The sequence below is a fragment of the Amphiprion ocellaris genome, chromosome 1, assembly GCF_022539595.1.
Source record: "Amphiprion ocellaris isolate individual 3 ecotype Okinawa chromosome 1, ASM2253959v1, whole genome shotgun sequence".
NCBI lineage: Eukaryota > Metazoa > Chordata > Actinopteri > Pomacentridae > Amphiprion > Amphiprion ocellaris.
Window position 1 is genome coordinate 2,016,830 of NC_072766.1, and position 23,326 is coordinate 2,040,155.

Consider the following 23,326-nt stretch of genomic DNA (forward strand, 5'->3'; position numbering starts at 1 on the left):
ATTTTCTATATATGTATATTTTTTTTATCTTTCTCTTTTTTGTTCATATAACTATATATCAAATTATTTACAATGCAAATTTTACATTTATATATGTAATGGCTGAATGTAAAAGTTTTTTTCGTTTTTTTAAAACCAAATATTCTGTATTAATAGCACATGCTTTGACATTGACAATAAAGTAAGCCACATGAAAATCGGTTGAGAAATGAGCAAATTATGATTTATTTTCAATGTACATGATTGCTTTTAATGGGAACGTTGCCCCCTCCAAGATGGCCGCCACGTAGGCATGTAGCTTAGCCGGCTGCTACAGCGCGCTAGCGTATCTCGTCTCCTATGCAGGCAACAGGTTGTAGAGGCGGGACTTCCGCTGTAGGGCGCCCTGTCTGCGCTCTGATTGGCTGAGCTGTGTGACAGTCAGGTCAACGTCTCAGAGGGAATTTTTAAAATCGAGAAGCGGCTTCGGAGTTCAGCGACACAAACAATGCAGCGTTCCGGGTCAGTATTAACTTCTCTTACATTTAACTCTATACACATTTGACACATCCAGACTATGGAGGGTGTCGTGATATTTCGGTAACGTATTTCTTAGATGTGTTTGGTTATGTAGCGGTTCTTTTTATGAATTGTAGCGGAAGGTGAGTTCGGTTCGGTACAGCTAGGTGACGTTAGCTCGTAGCTAGCTGACACCGGACTATGTTTGGCAGCTGGTCATGATGTGAAGTCAGAATTCACTTTTCAACAACCTATAACAGTGATTGTTAACTTTTTTCAACACCATAAAGTAATGCAGCTGAACGTTGCAGATATAGTGTTAAGTTTACATGTTTTGTTGATCGGGTGACACCTGAGCTAACTGAGCTAGCTAGTGAGCCTACCTGTTCAGAGTGGTTCATTTACACATTACATCATGCCATGTTACTTATTACACTTTTCCCAGCCATATATTATGGCACAACAGTTAATTGATTTAAAATCGAAATCGCCATTTAAATCAATGAAATTAGAAGCGTTTTAGAATGTACTAATATGTTCTGGAGCACGTCTGGTTCAGGGTTTAAGTCAGGGGTGTCAAACTCATCTTAGTTCAGGTTCCACATTCAGCCCAATTTGATCTCCAGTGGACCGAACCAGTAAAATCACAGAATAATAACCTATGAATAACCACACCTCCATATTTTTACTTTGTTTTCGTGCAAAAATGTTGACATTTAATAAATTATCTTTTCACAAAACATCAAGAACAACCTGAAATTTCATAAAGAAAAACGAGTTCAATTTCAACAACATTATGCCTCAGTTTATCATTTCCACATTACAACTTCCAGATCAGTGTCTACAAAGAAACACAACATTTAGTCACAGCTATCTGGAACTGAACCATATAGGATTTTACTTTATGATCAAAAGGACAAAACTCAGACAAAAAAGACAAAATATTACAAAAATGAGACACAGAATGACAAAAAATGAGACAATCGACTGAAACAAAACAAAAAAGGTACAAAACCAAAAAAAATGGACAAATGACACAAATGTGACAAAAAAATGACAAAAGCGAAAAACAAAACAACAAAAAACAAACAACACAAGCAAAACAAAAAAACAACGAAAATAACGATGCACAAAAGAACAAATAAAGCAAAACACAAAATGACAAAAACATGAATCAAACAACAAAAATAAGACAAAGTACTACAAAAATGAGACACAAAAGAACAAAGAGCAATCAACTTGTCATGGTCTAGAAATTATTTTAAATTTATAGTTTTATTAATTTCCAATCTGCAGTTAATGTCTTCTCTGGAATTTTTCCTTGTTACTAAGTCGACCCATGGGCCAGATTGGACCCTCTGGAGAGCCAGTTTTGGCCCGTGGACCACACATTTGACACCCCTGGTTTAAACTGGTGTTTTTACAAATTCAAAATCATAATCAGCTTTAACGGCCAAATACACACACAACATACAAAGAATTTGGTTTCGGCTTTTGGTGTCACCCTAGGAATAAGGAAAGAGAATAATAATTTAAAAAAGAGAAAAAAACTATAGAAAGAAGAAGAGATGAAAAAATATTAGTAGTAACAATAAATATAACACATTATAGACAGATATTTAAAAGCAAGAAAGGAATATATAAACACAGTAGTGCATAGTGATAATTGCTAGGTGATGATACAGTGAAAAAAGCAGATATTGCTGTTCTTAGTGCAAAAAAAAAATAATGTACATATCCATTAGGTTATTGTACAATACAGTGTAAATTTATACTGTCCTTCTTGTGTGACTGGAACACTTTTGATAGTGTCTCATGGTAATGTGTGTCGTGTTGAAGCTACACTTAACAAAAAACCCTGTTGCATATTAACCCTCCTGTTGTCTTCATTTACGGGCACCAAAAAATATTGTTTCCTTGTCTGAAAAAAATTTAAAAATTCTGCAAAAAAATTCCCCAAATTTCTGAAAATTTGCAAAACCTTCAGGAAGAAAATTCCAACAATTCCTTAAAAGTTTACCTTAAAAGTTCTATTTTTAAAAAAATCCCCCAAATTTGGCAAGAAAATTCTTCTGAATATTTTCAAAAAATGAGTAAAAATCTTCCAATCTTTCACTGTGAAAATATTGTTTTACCCCACATTTTCAAACTTTAAAACGAGTCAATTTTGACCTGCAGGACGACGTGACGGTTAAATCGCAATATCAACCAGAAATAAAGCAGATATTTTCCCCAAATAGTTCAGCCTGACTGGTGCTCCTATGGTTGTATATGTGTGCACTTTTGGTTTGGTTTGGCCCTGTACTGACAGTTAAAGACTTCTTAAGATAATTTTTGAAAACCTGCTCTCACACAGTCCTCATCAGAGAGGTTTCATTTCCCACATATACAACTTCACTTTGTCTTTAAGAAGTCATCCTTGTACCAAAATTAAGAATACATGGGAAACCTCTGGCGTCATGCTATAGACAGGATACACTCTACCACCTCTTGTGTTGGTCTGGGATGTATTCAATTTAAGGTCCTTTCTGGAATATATCCAAAAGTGGAAGATCAGTGTGACAAATGTCATGACCCTCCTTGTCTCCTCAGCCAAATGTTTTTTTTTTCTTTGCTCAGCTCTAAATGATTTTTGGACCAGGTGTTTTAATATTATGTCCACTGTTCTTCGAGTAAATTTGCAGCCTTCCCCACTGATTGCTATATTTGGGATCCCTGATGCTTCTGTTGCATTAAATTCAAACCAAAGGACACTTTAGCTTTCACATCCCTACTGACAAGACGCTGGTTATTATTACACTGGAAATCTGTCAGCTATCCTTCTATCTACCGGTGGCTTAAAGACACCATATTCTTTCTAAAAGGTGAGAGGATGCGCTGATAAATTTTCCCGTAAATGGCAACCGTTCATCTCATATTTTACAAGTTTGAAGCTGCTCCCCAACTGAATGTGTGCCTGTTTCTGTGTCTCATAAATCTTTAATAACCAGTATTATATGTTGATATTACGGTGCTGAGTTGAGGGGGGGTTATGTTCCTCTATATTGCTGTCTTTCTTAGTTTGTTTTGCCTTTGTGTGCATGTGTGTGCACGGGTGTGTTTAAGTGCTGGCATTTATCTGTGCATGTATGCATTCATGCCTGCATGCTTAAATGTATGCGTATTTAAAAAAAAAAAAGAGAGAGAGAAAGTGGATTGTGTTTCTCATTGACATGATCTCATTACTTTCCTCAATGAACATATTTGGCTACGGCTGAAAGATAGAAATGTAATAGTGTTGTGATTGTAAAATGAGTTGTGATTTTATTTTTGCAATTTTTGCAATTTTGGTGTGGTGTGTGCCAAACAGGCATGTTCCCTAACATCTGGAGAGTATAAGGTTGCATTCAATATTGACATATTTTCCTTGTTTTTGAAAATGAATTATTTTGATATTTCAGTTAATTGTTTAGCCCAGTTTTTGGCCGAGTAAGTGAATTATCTAGTATGTCAATTATTATATCTAACAGTAAATGAATGCAGTCAGGAAGCAATATTTGATAATTATCTATTGTTTTGTCACTTACAGCAAAGGGAAGACTCCTCGGAGGCCTGGCCCCAAGAAGGCAGCCAACATAGATAAAGATCCTGTAGGGGTCAGTAGACATGTTTTAGTCATGAATCCTCACACTGGAACAATATCACAGCACAGATGCAGTAGAAGCAAAGCATGCGTTCCCATTTTTAAGCATAGATCACAAATGAAAGTTTACAATTTTTGTACTTGCATACATATTTAATGTATTTCTTTCAAGCTGCAGCTGTTGGTCAACAAAATATTCTGCAGCTCTTATGATAATTGATTACTTGTTTATGCAATTTTTAAATCAAAAATGTCAATCCCTGCTCAGTTACAGACTACCATTTGTGGTGATTTGCAGGTAATCCTGTCTTACGTCATAGTAAACTGAATATCTTTCCTATTTTGGACTAGTGTAGACTGTGTGACATACATTTCTCACTGCTTTCAAGTGTTTCAGAGAACAAACAGTTCATCAGAAAAATCATATTCAGATTGCTCAACAATGAAAGTAACTGTTAGTTGCAGTCCTGTAGTTTCTATGAGGCTTTTCCCTGTTGTTTAACTAATAGACTTTTAATCCAGATATTAAAGCATTTCTGTTTGGAAGTAGCTGATTTTAAAATGTTTTTTCTGCAGGTATACTGCCGTATCCGCCCACTTGGAGGAGAAGATGAGGAGTGTTGTGTTGAGATGATCAGCAGCTCCACCATTCAGCTGCATGCTCCCGATGGCCTCAAAGCCAACCGCAATGGGGAATACAAGGAGGTTAGTGTGTTATGATTGTTTTTCAAAGTCACTGATTTACTGTACTTTGGTATCGTTTTTGTTATTCAGCCATAAAATTTTAAAAAAGTAAAAAAAAAAAATCACTGCAATATTGAACCAAAAAAATCCCTCAAACTGGTTTTATTCTGCAGAGATTTGAGACTTTCTTGGACACAAACAAGTTTTATTTGTTCCAATAATAACTGATCTTGTTACTGAATGCGATTCAGTTCATGTTGTTTCTGTTTGTCACAGACGCAGTACTCCTTCAAGAAAGTATTTGGCATTAATACCTCTCAAATTGAGCTGTTTGAGGACATTGCCAAGCCCCTAGTAGAGGACCTTATTCATTGTAAAAATGGTAAGTAAGTTAATCATTTCTAGAGGCATGAAATATCGAAAACCGACAATTTATCCTTTCCTTAAAGAGTTAGTTGATCAACAGAACAGCTGTTAAAAGGTATCATCAGTAGGGATGCCCAATATTGACTTTTTTGCTAATAACCGATATGCCGATATTGTCCAACTCTCAATTTCTGATTCTGATATCAACCGATGCTGATATATGTGGGCTATTTAACTAATTTTAGGTAACGTCACATATCTCCTGTGGTGGAATTAACACATTATGCCTGATTTTATTGTGGTGCCCCACTGGATGCATTCTCAGATGCAACAAGCCTTTCCAAATGTAAACATTTTCTGTTCAAAATAAGAAAACTACTTCAACTTAAGTTATGTCAAAAATGACATTTTTATGCCATTTTTATTTTTTCTAATCGTTTCAAACAACAGTTCACACTCTCCCTCCTTCTGTGAGTAAATGCCGGCGAAATCCAGGCATTATTTTATTGATTTTCATGATGGGCAAAAAAACCAATAACGATATTGACTGATATTACATTTTTATGCCAGTATCCGGCCGATAATATCGTTGGACCGATATTAGCGGACATTCTTAATTATCAGACATTTGGAAATTCATAATTCACACAAGTGAATTCTGGCTGCATTTATGTGTTTTTATATCATTTCGTTCTCTAATTCTTTGGATTCACATAAGAATGTTTCCTCTTACTTAGATTTGACAACAGCAGGCCTAATCCTCTGTAACATGGAGTCATTTGATGTCCCATCTTTACAGGTCTGCTGTTTACATACGGTGTTACTGGAAGCGGTAAGACCTTCACCATGACCGGCTCACCTGGTGAAGGTGGACTCCTGCCCCGCTCTCTGGACATGCTCTTCAACAGCATCGGTCCCTTTCAGGCCAAAAGATTTGTAAGCCTGTCACTGATTCATTATTAGTATAGATTGTTGAAGAGGATGTGGGATGTTTATTTGAAATGTTTTTTTGTCTTCTTAAGGTGTTTAAACCAGATGACAAGAATGGGTTGGAGATTCAGAGTCAAGTCGACGCTCTCCTGGAGAGACAGAAGCGAGACAGTCAGCAATCTGTGCCAAAAACTCCCTCCTCCAGGTAGCTAGGAGTCATTTTATTCACCTCTTACTTTCTGTATTTTTCATCATCACAGGTAGTGATGAAAATGGAGGAAACTGAATGAAAATACATGTTGGATGCTAGTTATTAAACTGCTTGTGTTTTGTTTTACAGGCAGAAGGCTGATCCAGAGTTTGCAGATATGATCAGCTCAGAGGAAGCCTGTAAATCTGAGAGCGTCGATGATGACTGTTGTTACAGCGTGTTTGTGTCCTACATCGAGATCTACAACAACTATATTTATGATCTGCTTGAAGAGGCTCCATATGACCCGATCCGACCAAAGTAAGACAGGATTAGCTTTTTAAAACACTGTCACGTTGAATTTTTGTCAACATTACGATGTGCAGATTCACAGTTACGCCCAGGGAATGAATGCCACAAATGTTTGGGTTATAGTTGTGTTTTACAAGCGTTGTGACTGTGTTGTATGTGCAGATTTAGTTTGACAAGTCGTGCTTTTACAAATCCTGTTTTTGTTAGGTGGCTCGGTGGAGGCACGCCCGCACGGAGCAATGAGTTTGTGTATGTGGCCGGTACAATAGTGTTACATAGTGCTGTCATAACTCGGCTGTAGCTGATCTGTCGTATAGGTCATCAGTGCATTTCCGTCCCATTAATCCAGAGCCCTGTGAATAGCGTTGGTGTAGCGTGCTACTGTGTGTCATTTCGATGGCTGTTGTCTTAAAGGATTGGCCCTGTCTTGTTACTGTTGCCGTGGAGAAGCATAATATCCCTGAATGGCTGAAGTTCATATGTAAACCCAGTATGCATGTGTCTGGACCCCTGAATGTGTTTGTGTTTCTCCCTAGATTATATCTAATTTTAATTCTGACACTAACATCAGTTATTTGTCATGTAGCTTTTGCTGCTTGTTTTACTAAAGCAACCTAACATTGTGTTTTATTGTTGGTGTGTGTTGATTGTTTACATTAACTCGTTTCAGACCGCCTCAATCCAAGATTCTGCGTGAAGATCAGAATCATAACATGTATGTCGCTGGTTGTACAGAAGTCGAGGTGAAATCAACAGAGGAGGCGTTTGAAGTTTTTTGGAAGGGTGAGTGGTAGCAAGAACTTTTATTTTCTTTGTGTGTTATGTGTCCCGCTCACATGCTGACCAGTTAAGTTTTAGGCATATTGTAAAAAATGTTTTCTTTTATCACTATGTTATGTTATTAGAGTTTGATTAAACTCTCCTAATGTGTAAAAGCAGCCATTTTCTGTGGCTTTTCTTTGTTGCAATTGTGAGCTTTCAGGAGCCATTATCAGCTTAACCCTTTAGAACCCAGCATAGCACCGGTGTGATGATTTGCAGATAGATTTTTGATTGGCGGTAGATTTGAAACCAGATAGATCGATCTTTGTTTTTTCATATACAATCTCGGGAGTTAGCACATAACAAAAATCTTTCACAATCTCAAATTTTGTACTGTTATTTATTTTCGATTTTTTTACAGGTTACAAAATTGACCATATCTCAAAAAGCCAGTTATGTACAGATTCCAAATAAATTCCCGCGGTTCCAAAGGATATTGTGCAGCTTTTTTACATGCACAAATATGAGGGCTCTTGTTATGCAGTTTCTGTATTTTGATATTTATGTGAAAAAAAACTAAAACGGTTTTAATTATTTTAAGGTTTATTGCACTTTTAAGCAATTTATTGTAGTAGTTAAGACATAAGTCAATACATATTATTGAAACTTGGGATATAAAGGTTATTTTGAAGTAAAGCAAATAAAAATTCTCCAAAAAATGACACTACAGCATGTAAAATTGTAAGAATATGTCCTGGCAGACTTGCACAATGGTAGGTCTTAAAGGGTTAAATTATAAGTTTAGTGATCAAATCTGCAGGAACAATCAGACAAAGTAACAATCTGTTGACTATATAAAAATATATGACTTCAGTTGTTCCTGTGGTTAAAGATGCAATATGCAAGATTTTGAATATGAATATAGTAATAATAAAGCAGAAAAAAGTTATCTGATATGTGAAGCTATACTTGAGTAATGATCACCCTCCCTCTGAGTGTTGTCTGCTGTGCCTTCTCTGTACTCGTCTGTTCATCTTTACTCTTTGTGTAACCCAGATTATGGAAACAGACACACATTAGCATCGACTAGTGACTGTGGCTGGAGTATTTTTTTTGTTGTTTCTCGTGACCGCAACCTGTCTGTTTGTCAATTCAATTCAATTTCAATTCAGTTTTATTTATATAGCGCCAATTACAGTCAAATTGTCTCAAGACGCTTTACAGAACCCATATGCCTGAACCCCCAGAGCAGCCCTAAGGAGACAGTGGCAAGGAAAACACCCTTTTAACAGGGAAAAAAAAAATTTTAAAGTGAAGGGAGGAGGGAGGTATGGCTGATGCTGGAATTCTACCAACATTTAGCGAACTAAATGTTCCACACAGACCTTTTTGTTGTTACTCTGTCTGCAGGGCAAAAGAAGAGGAGGATCGCCAACACTCAGCTCAATCGTGAATCCAGTCGCTCCCACAGTGTGTTCACAGTGAAGCTAGCACAAGCTCCTCTTGATGCTGATGGGGATCACATCCTGCAGGTGAGAAGCAACTCCAACACCTGAAAAAAAAAATTCTACTTTTTGTATTTAAACATTACAATTCTGGTTGTTTATGATAAATGTTTATTAAATGAAACCTAGTGATCCTTTTTTTAGATTTTAATTTTAGCTCATCAAGCTGTGAATGTTGCTGCTTAATAAATACACACAATGTTTCCTGCTTGTGCCTACTGATACTGACAGGATGTTATTGATATACAGGACAAAAACCAGGTGAATGTGAGCCAGCTGTGTCTGGTTGACCTGGCAGGCAGCGAGCGAACCAGCAGAACCAGAGCTGAAGGAAGCCGCCTTCGGGAAGCAGGTCAGGGCATTGTGTTTCTTTGGGCTTTTCTCTAAAGACACTTCTTTTCCTCATTCCCCAAAAGTTATTTCAGTAGTAATGACATCTCTTGAGATGCTAAACCTCTCTAGTAATGTCTGATTTATAGGTAATATCAACCAGTCCCTGATGACTCTGCGCACATGTATAGAAGTGCTACGTGAAAACCAGATGTGTGGAACTAATAAGGTTGGTATTTTAACACCTTGCCATCATTATAATGTAATTTTTCTGTTTTACTTTCTTATTGTGTGATCTTAATTCTTTTTTTTCCCAGATGGTGCCATACAGGGACTCTAAAGTTACGCATCTTTTTAAAAACTACTTTGACGGCGAAGGAAAAGTCAGGATGATCGTTTGTGTCAACCCAAAGGCCGACGATTATGAAGAAACTATGGTAAGATGTTTGTTTAAGTTCTGTTGTCCTTTGGAAGATCACAACAAACATTTATAAGCTGCTAAACACACACTCACAGATTGTCACCAAAATACACAGATTTCCTCCAAGTTTTTTGTTGACATTAAAAGTTGACAAGATTCACAGTTTAGTTCCAGAGAGTTCAATCGAGAAATAAGACTGGCATTACGAATTGCCCTAAAACGTTCATTTATTCAGGTTAAGACCTTACATTGTGAGTTTGGGGAAGCGATCCATTTAAATTGCTCTTGGTTTTCATGTGCTGCAGCTGGTGATGCGCTTTGCTGAGATGACCCAGGAGGTGGAAGTTGCACGGCCAGTCGACCGGCCCATCTGTGGCCTCGCTGCAGGACGCCGATACAGAAACCAGGCGTTCAAAGATGAGCTGTCTCGTCGTCTGGAAGAACGAGGAGGTCCCAGTAACGGCGGTAAATCACCCTAAAGGCTACTTCATTTAAACATGTCAAATATGACTTTCAGAACTTGTATTGTTTTATGTACAACAGGGGTGTCAAACATGCGGTCTGCGGGCCAAAACCGGCCTTCCAGAGGGTCCAATCCGGCCCGACTTTGTAAAGTGTAAAAATTCCAGAAAAGACATTAACTGCAGATTGTAAATTTATGAAACTATACATTTTAAATAAATTCTAGATCATGACAAGTTGTTTTGATCATAAAGTAAAATACTAGATTGTTCTTTTGTTGTTTTGTGTCTCATTTTTGTAATATTTTGTCTTGTTTTTGTTGTTTTTTGTCTTTTTGTCTGACGACTTTTATCGTTTGTCTCATGTTTTTGTTGCTTTGTTTCTCGTTTTTGTTGTTTTGTGTTTCCTTTTTGTCTCGTTTGTGTTTTTGTGTTATTTTTGTCATTTTCTTTCACTTTATTCATTATGTGTTGTTTTTGTCGTTTTGTTTTTTGTCTTGCTTGTGTTGTTAGTCTGTTTTTTTTGTTTCTTGCTGCTGTCATTTTTTGTCTCATTTGTGGCATTTGTGTAATTATTTTATCTTGTTTCTTTTGGGTTTTTTTTGTCTGACTTTTGTCGTTTGATCGTAAAGTTAAATATTCTATTGATGGCTGTGACTAAATGTTGTGTTCCTTTGTCGACACTCTGTGATCTGGAAGTTGTAATGTGGAAATGATAAACTGAGGCTGAATGTTGCTGAAATTGAATTTATTTTTCTTAAGAAATTTCAGGTTTGTCATAATGTTTTGTAAAAGATAATTCCTAAAATGTGAACTTTTTTTACACTAAAACAAAGGATAAATTTCTGGTTATTCATAGGTTATTATTCTGTGATTTTACTGGTTCGGTCCACTGGAGATCAAATTGGGCTGAATGTGGAACCTGAACTAAAATGAGTTTGACACCCCTGATGTACGGTATCGTAATCATTTTATTACTATATTTACCTTTTTTACATGGCTTATTTCCACATCAGATGACCCTGCTCTGATGAATCAGCTCATAGAAAGCCTTCCAGCTCTTCCTGGCAGTGAGTTGGTCGATCCAGCTGATGATCAGACACTGCCCCGACTGATTGAGGTTCTGGAAAGGAGGCATCGTGTCCGTCAGATGATGGCAGAACAGTTCAATAAAACTGGTACTGGTTATTTTTCTACACCACAAAGAGTAGTATACAGAAACTTGTGTCATTGTTGAAATTAGGCAGAAATTAATTTGTTCATTACAACAAGGATGCATCAGTAAAATTTCCAGTCACTGCATTGAAGGTTTTTCTGGTCATTGTGTGCACTTTTTGCTGTCTGCATGAACAAGTGATTTTTATGCTTTTAAAAAACAGTTTCAAGCCAAATGTTTGACAGCTTACATCATTGTATTTTCTACCTGCAGCCACTTCGCTAAAGTCAATGCTTCAACAGTTTGACAGTCAGCACAATGCAAAGGACACCTTCCTCCACGAACAACAAAGCAAACTGAACGAAAAAGACAAACTCATCCTCAACCAGAGATCAGAGATAGAGCGATTAGAGAAAAAGTCCAAAACGCTGGAATATAAGGTGCCGTCTCCTGTTTTCGTACATTTGATCAGCAACAGGATGTGTACAGTCACTTATATTTTAAAAGAGATGCACATATTTACACTTTGCTCACATCTTCAGATCGATATCCTGCAGAAGACAACGGACATGTACGAGCAGGACAAGCGCTCCCTTCAGCAGGAGCTGGAGACCAGAGAGCAGAGGCTGCAGAGAGAGCTGTCGGAGAGGAGGCGCATGGAGCAACGCATGCAGGGGGTGGTGACAGACACCAGGCTGAAGTGGGAGAAGGAGTGTGTAAGTGGAATCATCGACAGCTGCCTTAGTGTTTGGTTTGGACACTGAGCTCTGGCACATTAAATACTACAGTCTGTATGTATGTTGGTGCCAAGCTGTGCTGTCAGCTTCATGTTTAGAGTAAAATGCTGTCAGTCCTCAAACAGATGGAAAAAGCTGCCAACCAACAGCATTGTGAGAAGTATGCTTTACTTTCCTCACTCTTCTTTAAACTTTCATCAAACACACTGTTGGAAGGTGCACCTGACATGTTGGTGAGGTTATCAAAAACTGATCTACTTCGAGGCAGCACAACAGGTTGGGTTCGAATCCAGCTGATGGCCCTTTGCTGCAGGTCCTTCCCCCATTCTTCTCCCCACTTTCCTGTCTCTCTCTCAATGCCTGTCATCTAAACACCTGGACAGGTCACCAGTCTAACACAGGGCTACATACAGAAACAATCACACTCACATTCACACCTACGGACAATTTGACTTACTTGACTTAGGGTTCCTGCGAAGGGCGGGGCATCCCATCCATGTGCGTCGAGCCGACCAGATGAACCAGTTTCTTCCACTGCTGGCGATCTTGTGCCAGCAGCTGTGCATCCTCCACAGCAACTCCATGTTGTTTGAGGTCGTCCACAACAACGTCGAGCCGTCGGGTGCGGGGCTTGCCTCGTGGTCATGTCCAGCCTGCGGCCTTCGGGTCGAACTGGAAAATGGCTCTCGTCGGATGGTCAGGAGGAAGGCGGAGGACATGACCGAACCAGCGGGTGCAGCGTTGCGCGGCCAAGCAAGATGCTCTGGGCTGGCAGGTGCGGGCTCTAAGCAGTGTGTTGGAAACCCGCTGGGGCCACCTGATGTTTTCGATGGTTCTGAGAGCCCTGCTATCAAAGCCATCTATTCTTGCAGCCAGAGTTTCATTTAAGGGCCATGTTTCCGAGCCATAAAGCAGGATGGAGAGTACTCCTAAGTTGTAAATACGGAGCTTCGTTTTGTGTGAGATAGTCTGGTGCCGCCAGAGTGGTTTCCAGAGAGACTGCAGAGCTGATGATACCAGGGCTCTTCTTCGAGTAATCTCTGGTTGTAGGTCCCCATTGTTTGTCAGTATGGACCCCAGATACACAAAGTTCTTGACAGGCTCTACGATGTCATGTGGGTCCGGTCCAGCACCAACATGCATGAACTTGGTTTTTGTCCAGCTCACTTGGAAGCCAAGCCTTTCTGCCTCTTCACTGTATATGCCCAGAGCGTCTCTCAGCTGGCTGTAGGATGTACTGAGCAGGATGATGTCGTCAGTGTACTCCAGGTCAGTCAGGTGGTAGCTGCCGAGGGACATTCCGGGGACCTGCTCACAAACCCTGGACATCAGATGGTCAATGATGCAGTTGAAAAGGCGTTTAGAATCACCAATTAACCTCAGCATGTTTTTGGACTGTGGGAGGAAGCTGGTGAAACGCATGCACAGGGAGAACATGCAATCTCCATCCAGAAAGATCCTGGGAAGGCAAACTTGGGATCTTCTTGCTGCAAAGCGACAGTGCTAACCACCAAGCCACTGTGCAGCCCCACTGTCTGTTCATAAAGCCAAAAAAAAGGCCCAAAATGATCCACTTAATCAACCTACACCTGATTAAGTAAGTGCAGGACACTACACAAAAGTATGTAACTATAATTATGCCTTTTGCCAATTAATTATAAAACTCTACCATCATAAATATTCATCTATTTGAACTAATTTAAGGTGATTCTTTGAGGATAGAGCTTTTACTGTATAACATTGCTGGTAGCATTGTTTAGATATCATCAACTGTGATGCTGTGATGCATTTTAGTAAAATTTGCCTTGGAATAAATAAAAAAAAACAACTAAATCATGTAAATATACTTACCAGGATTTCCTCCTCAAACCTTCATCAGGTGAAATAGACTCACAGCACAATTAATCTCCATATTGTTTTTGGCTTTTCACAATTAAATGAATGAATTCTGTATGAGTTATACTGAAGAAAACAGCCCATGTTGATTAAATCAATTGGTTTTAGCCTGAGTAAACCTGATCTCGGTCTTTTCAAAGTAGTTTTTGTCCTTGGTTTGTCTGAGTTGTGTGCCTTGCTGTAACTTAGCTGGGAGACTAGTGGCTTGTCTATGCACAGCTCCTGAGCTAACATCTGCCAAAGCCTGCATGTGAGGCATTTAAGTTAACTATAGAGTCTAATGACAAGCAGTTCTTCAGTATGTGACCAGTTAATTTTGTTTTGCCCATAGAAGATGCACTGAGTTCAGCTGAAAAGGGACCATGGTATAAGTTGTGTAACATTGAGTGTGGCAACAAGGAAATAAAATTTGATGTTTATTTAGATAAAAAAATAAACAAATAACTGCAATTATTCACCTAAATAATCAGCAATTTGGCCACAATCATGCAGCCCTACTGTTTATTTAGAAATTAGAAATGTGGGCCCCAATATGAGAGGTTTTAATTCTGTAGGATTAAATAACGAGACTGTTCTTTCATGTGTTTTCTGATCAGGAGAGGCGAGTGAACGCCAAGCAGCTGGAGATGCAGAACAAGTTGTGGGTGAAGGATGAGAAGTTGAAGCAGCTTAAAGCCATAGTGACTGAGAGCAGCAGCAACAGCAGCGGTCCAGAGAAGCCAGAGAGGCCGTCCAGGGAGAGAGATCGCAACGCTGCCCAGAAGAGGTCTGCTTCACCGTCACCACATCCTGTAAGTTACTCATTCTTCCTGCTCACCAGTGTGCCCTTAATCACTGTCTTTCAACTTCAATCAACATGGAAATTTTTGCATGTTACTAATTATTATTGTGGTAATCTTGAACACAACATCACCCTCTTTTCTACTGATTGTTACCCTGTTAACATCCACAATGCTTGGCCCCCATTCCATCACCACTTTCCAGGACTTCAGCCAAACTCCCTCCCACCAAAATCGAGCCAGTGTTAGGGCAGTTCAGGACCCTCAACCCACCTCCACCCCCTCCTCCTCCTCCTCCTCCTCCTCTTCTTCATCCTACCCTTCAGTAGCCTCCTGCATCTCTGATTGGGAGCAGAGGTTCCCTGTAGAATTGAGCAGCCAGGCTAGACTCCCCGGGACTCCCCAGCACAGGAGCCGGACTCCCGCTCCGTACCACGGCACCAGCAGCGTGGGTCGCAGGAAAGGCCAGCGCTGGGCTCCAGGCACTGAGGCCCCGGCTGCCACGCTTGTCTATGGGCTAGACCTAGAGGCAGGCACAAGGGTTAGTGTGTGTGAGGACCTAGATGTGCTTAGGAATATATTTTCTCTGCAAGCCTGTAGTTTAATCTTCGCCTTGTAGTGTAGCCCTGCACTCGTAGTCTCGTCAGTAGATGTGTGCTTGTTTAGAAATGCATCAAGTAGAATCCTCGGCGTTTCTTTTATCCTGACTTTAAGGCAGACCGATCTGTCATGCTTGTAGATCCTCTTGGCTTGCATCTTAAGCCTTATGAGTAGTTATCTCATGTTTGTAGTTCTCTCTGTTGCCATCTGCTCTCTAGAATTGCTTTTTCCTTGCACTGCATTATCTCACACTTCAGTATTACCATTTAAAGTGACAAAAACTGACTTTAAATATTGAAGCAAACGCACACAAATACTTGTGTGACCATAAACCGCTGGTAAATAATGACAGCAGCAGCAATTTTGCACCTGTAGAGAGATTATTTACAATTTGCTTACAAAATAATTGTCAAATAATTTGGTTTTCACCAAAATAGGCAGAGAAAAAAAAAAACTAAAGCACCACTGGATTATTAATATTCAGCTGCACTGTGAAGGAGTAAGAGGATCATTTCTGATTTACTGAGTTTACAGAAAAAAATTAAATCTTGTGTCCCACAACATGGCCATCTACATTAAACATTTTCATGCCTTTTTACTGAGACATTGCTCTACGTTTTAGTTTTTTTTCTTTTTTAAATTGTGAAACGGCTTAGATTTTAGGACGTAGCTGGTTTTTTGGTGTCTGCATCGAGTGTGAACCCACAAAATTTAAACCAGCCACAGATATTTGACCTCTTGCAAAACTTTTGGTGAAGATCTGCAGCTGACCTGTATTTTATCATGTTATTCGCATGTACTGCAGCCTAGTCTGGACCCAGATTTCTGAATTACTGCCAGTATTTCGTTTTGTTTTCCTTCCTTTCAAATAATAAAATAAACAAAACAGTGGTTCAGTCTAATAGATCTATTAGGCTGATGTTAGCAATTCTGTCATTTCATTTCAAATCATCAAATTTTGAGGAAAAAAAAATAATAAAAATTACAGATTCCGTTGAAGTTACACAGCACACTTCATTAGTGCTGCTGCTGAAGTTAATGAGTCTAAATTCTGTCCGGATGTTTCTGCAACATCAGATTTACGCTGACATCACTCTTTATGGAGTTTATAAGAAACGCAACAGACAGCTGAATGCTGTTCAGCTGGAAAACAATCAAACTTTTAAGGTAAAAATTTTAACCTACTGAGCCAAAAGTCTGGGCAGGCAGACAAAAATTAGGATTTGTAAACTCAATAGTCAAAACTGCAACCAAGTAAGAAAAAACATCTCCGATTTCACATTTAGGACGTGCTGAAAAGGACTTTCTTATGCTATACCATGTGATTATTAGACATATTTTACAGAACAGAGCTCTAAGACACTACATTCTGTTCTAATCTGTTGTCCATTCACAATAAAATTCCAACATGAAATTTGCCATTTTATTTTGCAGTGTATGCTGAATTACAAATATGAAGGCCGACTTTACCAGAAAACATCACTAAAAATAAAAGAAAAAGCTGCTCAGAAGCTTCATTAAATGGTTCAGCACCTAAAACAAAACTTTTATTGGCCAAACCAAAGATGAACAAGAATGTTTAGGAGAGAAGAAGTGTCAGAATGTATGATAGCGACCCTCTCCACTGAGATTTATTGGGAACTTTTGAAGTGAAAAGCCACATTATGCTGACAGTTACAATCCTGACTGATGTGCAGACTGTGGCCATCAGTCAGTCTCTGAAGATGTAAAGGTCTGGTCATGTCTTTTCAATAAAACATAGTGAAGGTGGGTCAATGGACAATTTAAAAAAACATTCTCAAAGTATTTGATATATCAGTCTAGAAACTCAGGTGCAACTTTAAGTATCCATAGTTGATTATAAAAAATAATTTCAATCAATCCGAGATGGTCGAGCAGAAGGCCTCTGATGATTTGAGATGAAACAGCCAAATTAAAGTCATTGACATGATCTTGATGATCTCTAATTACCAGTTGTTTGGATTTATATTGTTCAGGTACACATAAATGATTTAAATTCACGTGATTCGAACAGAGTTTACATTTTGTCACAGGAAAAACCTCTGTTAGTTTTTCTCTCTAGTTTTGCATCTTTGGACTCATTTTCATGCTACTTTTGTGCTGCTTTGCTTGCAAATTCTTCTTTCAATGCAGTGGGTGTTTTTAGTAACTTTTGGAAAAGATGTATCACCGGAAGATCGAGAAGTTTTCTTTTTATGGATGGGGTTTGAATCTACAGGGGGAGATATTTCTAAAGAAGAGAATCCAGCTTCCAGTAATACATTTATTTTCACACCCGTCTAACACCTCCTAGTGATCAGCCTTCACTACTAACCCTGACAAGCTTCAACCGGTGTCACATGTGATTAACGTACTGGTTTGTTTTCTGCACTGGGATCACCAGACGGCTCCTCCGGTTCATCCACGGCACAGGCGCTCACAGTCTGCGGGTGGGGAGAAATGGGTAGACCACAAACCGGCCTCTAATTTGGACCTAGACACTGTCTTGCAGCCAATCATTCCCAATGCAATCAAGGTGTCGACCCCCAACGAGAAGGCTCTGTCTAAATGCCACAAGTATGTGCTTAGACATCAAGAGCTTGCCTCGGACGGGGAGCTCGAAACCAAACTGATCAAGGTAAAATCACGTCACTGCTCAGTTTGAGATTTTATATCCTGCATGAATTTGACTTAATTGCATTCAGTTTGATTTCAGTGAACTCCTGTTTTCTGTATTAATGGGACACTGCTGCCTGCTATGTGATAAAATCTCTTCCTTTACTCTCCTTTTGGATGTTTGTTTAACATTTTATTTGCTTCTTCAGGGAAATGTTTTTAAAACCAGAGGCGGAGGACAAGCTGTGCAGTTTACCGACATCGAGACACTAAAGCAAGAGTGTCCAACAGGACCGAGGTACAGAATTTACCCCAATACTTTAACTTCTTCAACTTGAACTTCACCTTTATTGTCATTCAGCAATGTACGTAGTGCACAGTTAAACAAAATGACGTTTCTCACATCCATTTCACAGTGCAGAAATGAGGGAATACTATAAAAAAAGGTTAAGAATAAATATGAAGTAAAAATAAATATAAGATAATTTAAAAAGACTATTCTACAGGGCCACAGTGGCCCTGTAGAATGCCACACGGTTCTGTATTTCTATGTACATGTGTAGAGCAATATAAAATTATTTATAACACAGTTAATACTTGGACTAAATGCTCACTTGGCTGCATGAAGTCACTATTACAGACTCTGTTTTATCTTAAAATGTAAAGTTAAAAGTAACATTTTAATTATTTCTGAATGACAGAAATCCATCTAGTTCCCTTATACTTTTAAAAACGTTGATACAAGAAACACCAAAGTACTAAAATATGTCATCATCTGGAGTGCACGTCCACATACACACACACATATATATTTATATACATATACATACATATATATATGTATGTATATATATGTATGTATATGTATATATATATACACACACACACACACACACACACACACACACACACACACACACACACACACACACACACACACACACACACACACATATATATGCATGCATCACAATGTGAGGGATAACCTCCTTAAACAATATTAATTTTTGACAGTTTGGTCAATATTTGTGCAAAACTTCTGTCACTGAAATAGGAAATGCTCTTTTAAGATACATTTTACATTGAATTTTTTGCACAAAGTTACTGTTTCAGTGTTGAATACTATCTTTTTAATTTTCCACAGGGCCATTAAACATTGTTTACAACAAAGTCCCCATTACAGTTAAAACTAACATTTACTTTATTTGTGAATAAATGAGATTAAAAATTATTCAGGTGCCATAAACTTTTAAAGATATAGACAGAAAAAGCATCAAACGTATGGACAAAAATACATGAGTGCACGTGTTGGTAATTTATTAAGTGTTTTTGGGAACTTATGCTGTTTATTTACATGAATACAGAGAAGTGTTTTTGAAGGAAAACATTGCAAAAATAGAGTTGTGTAACTTTTACTAGGACTGTTTTAGTTTCTTATACAAATGTAGACTTTGAAATATTTAGTTTGCTTAGTTGGAAACACAGGTTTCATTTGAAAACAGTGAAAAAAGCACGTGGTCTCTGGAAAAAATGGCAGATTAACAGCAGAATCTGTAACAGAAATACATTTTAGACAGTCTTATGAGTAAAATTTCACTTTCAAACTATGTGATAGTGGACATTTAACCTGACACTGAGCTGTGTTAACAGCTACAGAGATTCTTTTTTTTAATGTGATGTCAATAATTGCTAATTAAACTTACTGCAAGTCAGATTTGTAAGATCAAGTTCAAGATACCTCAGCCTTTAAAAGATTTGTCTGGATAAAAATAGACTTAGAAATCCTTTTTGTTTCAGTCGCAAGAGGCGATCAGGGTCAGCAGAAGGAGCAGCTCAGATGGACGACATCGAAAACAGAGTAAGTTAAAGAAAAAAACATTAAACTCTTCTTGTGTTGTCTGAACATTTGAATCTGTACTTGTAATATTCCATATATCTTCAAGTATTAATTACTTTTTCCTTCCATTAGGTTCCAGTGTCAAGCACAAGTTATCAAAAGTAAGTAAAAAGTCTGTTTGTATCCATGAATGTACTGAACGCTACGACCTGCCCAATATTTGGCAGAAAAAAAATACAGATAACTGATTAATCGGCCAATTAATTTAAAAATATATAATGAATAAAATAACTTCTTTTTTGGTCCCTTAATGCTTATACCAACAAAGATATGAATTACAGGCAGAACATTTGACTGTTTTACTATACTTTGCCCTTTAGTATTTGTTTAACTTTACAACAGAGAGGAATTTTCAAGACAAAAACATGCAACAAAGCATTAAACCTCTGGGAAATTATATAACCTTAAAAAAGAGTCAATCTATAAATGAAAATACATCTGGTCTGGTACTTCTTGTTGCTGCAGATTATAGAGGAAGTTTCTATATTTATATATGCTGTATATAAGCAACATAATGTGTAAAGTTACTGACAAAACATTATTTCTGCAGCCCTCTGATGCCCTTTAATGTTAAATCACATTTTCTCTGCTCCATTATTTTCTTTGCCATGAAGTCAGGACTCATATGAACCAAAATAAAACCAGAGAGTCTTTCTCAGATGTAAAACATGTCATCTTTGACAGCATTTTAAATCTATAATGTTCACTAATAGTCTGACACTAATGTTCCTCCATAACAACACAGTGAGTTGCTGTTCCAGCCTCGGTCACGTTCTAGTATTTTCTGACAGTAAAACTCAGAGTGACATCATGACGGTAGCTGCAGACAGACACTAATATTCATCATTTTACTGAATAAAGCTTCTCCCCTCTGCGTTCACATCCTCCTCCTTAAATGATCCTCAGCAGCAGCTGACGGAGTGATGAACGCTCGTTCTGGACTCTCAGATGTTTAGTACATGTACGTTACTTCTGCAGTTACTCTCTGACTACTGAAGAGGCCGCCACTTGCGCTGGAAGCATGTATTGAGTCATTGTTATTTTCACAAAGTCGTGTAAGGACATCATTCTGCCCGACTGACACTTAACAGCATTTACTGTTTAATGAGAAATTAAAAGTGAGGTTTCCATGCTGTGGAACACATCGCCCCTCTCTGTGCGGTCTGAGAATAACCTCTCTATTTTTAAAACACATCTTCAGACCTCTTGTTCACCCTGGCCTTTGGCTGAGCAGAGTCACCTTTAATGGATCTTTTATCTGCTTTATTCTATTGTCTTATGGTTTTGCGTTTATTGTTTCTGTATTGTTGATGATTTATTTTTCTGTAAAGCACTTTGGTTGGCCATAGGCCTTTTAAAAGTGCTATATAAATAAATCTGACATTGACATTAAAAATATATTGGTGTTTAATTCGCAAAACTCCGACCGATGAAGGTTATTTGAAAAAGGGCTATAATCGACTGGTTTAATCAACCAGCCGATAAATCGGTCCAGCCCTGCTGAACGTACCCTGCCAATTTAAAATCAGTTTTATTAATATTTTGAACTTTTTCTTTTCTTTCTTCCAGACGCAGAAAGCCTTAAGTGGCTGCTCGTATGAAGGATGTTTTTTTTTTCTCGTTAAAAAACAAGCAACATGTTGACTGACTGTTAGAACAACCGAGAGAAACTATGCAGCTTTTTGAGATATTTTGTACTAAATTTGATCATTTTACAAATCATTAGGGTGCAATTATGCTTGAATTGTAGCCAAACGGTGTAGAATTTTCCTGTAATAATATGCTGGATCAGTGTTTTGTTTTTTTTTTCCTTTTTAAATGCTGGAATTATTGCTTCATAAAGACTTGTACATGCTAAATGAGCACATGACTATTCTTTGATAAATTTAATGCTTTATTACTTATCTTTTCACTGCCTTGTATTGCTACCCAAAGATTAGAATATTTGTGCTTTAGAATAGTGTTTGTCTTTGTCATTGCATGTTTTTAAGCGTCATTCGTTTACCGGATGTCAAACTGAACACAAACTACAGTTTAAGAATCACAACGTGTAGAACTGCAACTGTAAATATTTAGCCGTTATGCAGGTTTTTGCTGAAATCATCTGTCTACCTGTAAACATGTATTGTGAAGCTTTTTACTGTGGCTTATTGAAACAACTCCTGACATGCAGCACATGCTTTTTGGTGGCAGTAAATTTATTCAAACACAAAGTCTGGTCATGAGTTCTTCATCCACAAAGACAAAAAAAGTTTGAAAGTATTAAAAAAGTTGAACTTATGAAGAAAACTTCTCTTTTTTTGGCTTGTTTCAGTTCATCTGAAAGATTCCTTTTGGTGATGGTTATTGGTTAACTCTGCAAAACCTGTTAATATGTCCATATGGTATTTTTTTTATATATACTGCAAAACATATGAGCATAATTGGTGGTCAGTGTCATGGCTGGTTATTTAACCCTTGTGTTGTCCTGCGGGTCAAAATTGACCCGTTTTAAAGTGTGAAAATGTGGAAAAACAAAAGTTTCATAGTGAAACTTCTGATGTCCACATTTTCTACATTTTTGGGAAATCTTTGAACATGTTTTTGGTGTAAAAAAAATGTTAAAAATGTTTCTTCAGAACATTCACACAAAAATCAACCAAAATCCAGCAAAATTCACTGGATTTTGGTCGATTTTTTTTTGTGAATGTTCTTAAAGAAAATATTAGAACTTTTACTGATATATATGGAATCACTTTAGATATTTTTAGGATTTTTTTTGGAAGATTTTTACTCATTTTTTGAAAATATTTACTAGAATGTTCTTGCCACATTGGGCATCCGATTTTTTAAAATAAAACTTTTAAGGGAAACTTTTAAGGAATTATCGGAGTTTTTGCCCGTAAATGCAGACAACAGGAGGGTTAAGGCTTGAAAATGCAGCGGAATAAGGACAGTCTCAAAAATTCAGATTCAGACTTCTAGAGTTTCATACAGAACAAACCTAAAGATCCGAATCTGTCAGCTTGAACACAATATTTTGACTTTATTTTAACAACCAAAATCAATTAAATATTATGACAAAAAAGAAAATGCGGGCCACAAATGGTATGAAATATATTTCATTTAAGATTGATACAAAAACTCCTATTTTCTCTCCAGTTAATGTGTTTAAATATGAAGCCTGTTCTATAGAACTGAAGCATTCTGACACTTCTAAACATTCTGGTTCATCTTTGGTTTGGCCAGTGTAAGTTTTATTTTAGGTGCTGAACCATTTAATGAAGCTTCTGAGCTGCTTTTTAATTTATTTTAGTGAATTTATCTGGTAAAGTCGGCCTTCTTATTTGTAATTCAGCATACACTGCAAAACAAAATGGCAATTTCATGTTGGAATTCTGTTGTGAATGGAAAACAGATGAGAACAGAATGTGTTGTCTTAGAGCTCTGTTCTGTTTTCATTGAAAATAAAACAAAAACTTCTTGTAGAGATTTGATTTTGAATGAAAATAGACCAGAGCTTGAGACTGACAGTGTTGGAGAACTGAGTTTGCTCAGCTAAATACCATGAAGCAGCAATGGAAA

At 37.8% G+C, this 23,326-nt stretch overlaps 1 protein-coding gene across 6 annotated transcripts; it reads left to right on the forward strand.

Annotated features, from left to right (window-relative positions):
- Positions 1-376: 376 nt before the first annotated feature.
- LOC111564414 (kinesin-like protein KIF23) lies at positions 377-21,975 on the forward strand. Of its 6 annotated transcripts, none has more exons than XM_055013584.1 (24): positions 377-501; positions 4,067-4,133; positions 4,697-4,825; positions 5,081-5,186; positions 5,970-6,106; positions 6,193-6,305; positions 6,441-6,611; positions 6,810-6,851; positions 7,273-7,385; positions 8,775-8,896; positions 9,119-9,221; positions 9,349-9,428; positions 9,517-9,636; positions 9,926-10,085; positions 11,098-11,259; positions 11,511-11,677; positions 11,795-11,953; positions 14,467-14,661; positions 14,855-15,190; positions 17,654-17,887; positions 18,075-18,163; positions 19,663-19,723; positions 19,835-19,863; positions 21,332-21,975. In XM_055013584.1, the coding sequence occupies exons 1-24, from the start codon at positions 488-490 to the stop codon at positions 21,345-21,347; spliced, it is 2,925 nt and encodes a 974-aa protein (XP_054869559.1). In that variant the 5' UTR covers positions 377-487; the 3' UTR covers positions 21,348-21,975. The 6 variants fall into 6 exon arrangements, with proteins under 6 accessions (XP_054869559.1, XP_035801203.1, XP_035801206.1 ...); XM_035945310.2 differs by having other exon boundaries at positions 384-501; positions 11,780-11,953; XM_035945311.2 differs by lacking the exon at positions 14,855-15,190 and having other exon boundaries at positions 388-501; positions 11,780-11,953.
- Positions 21,976-23,326: the final 1,351 nt, after the last annotated feature.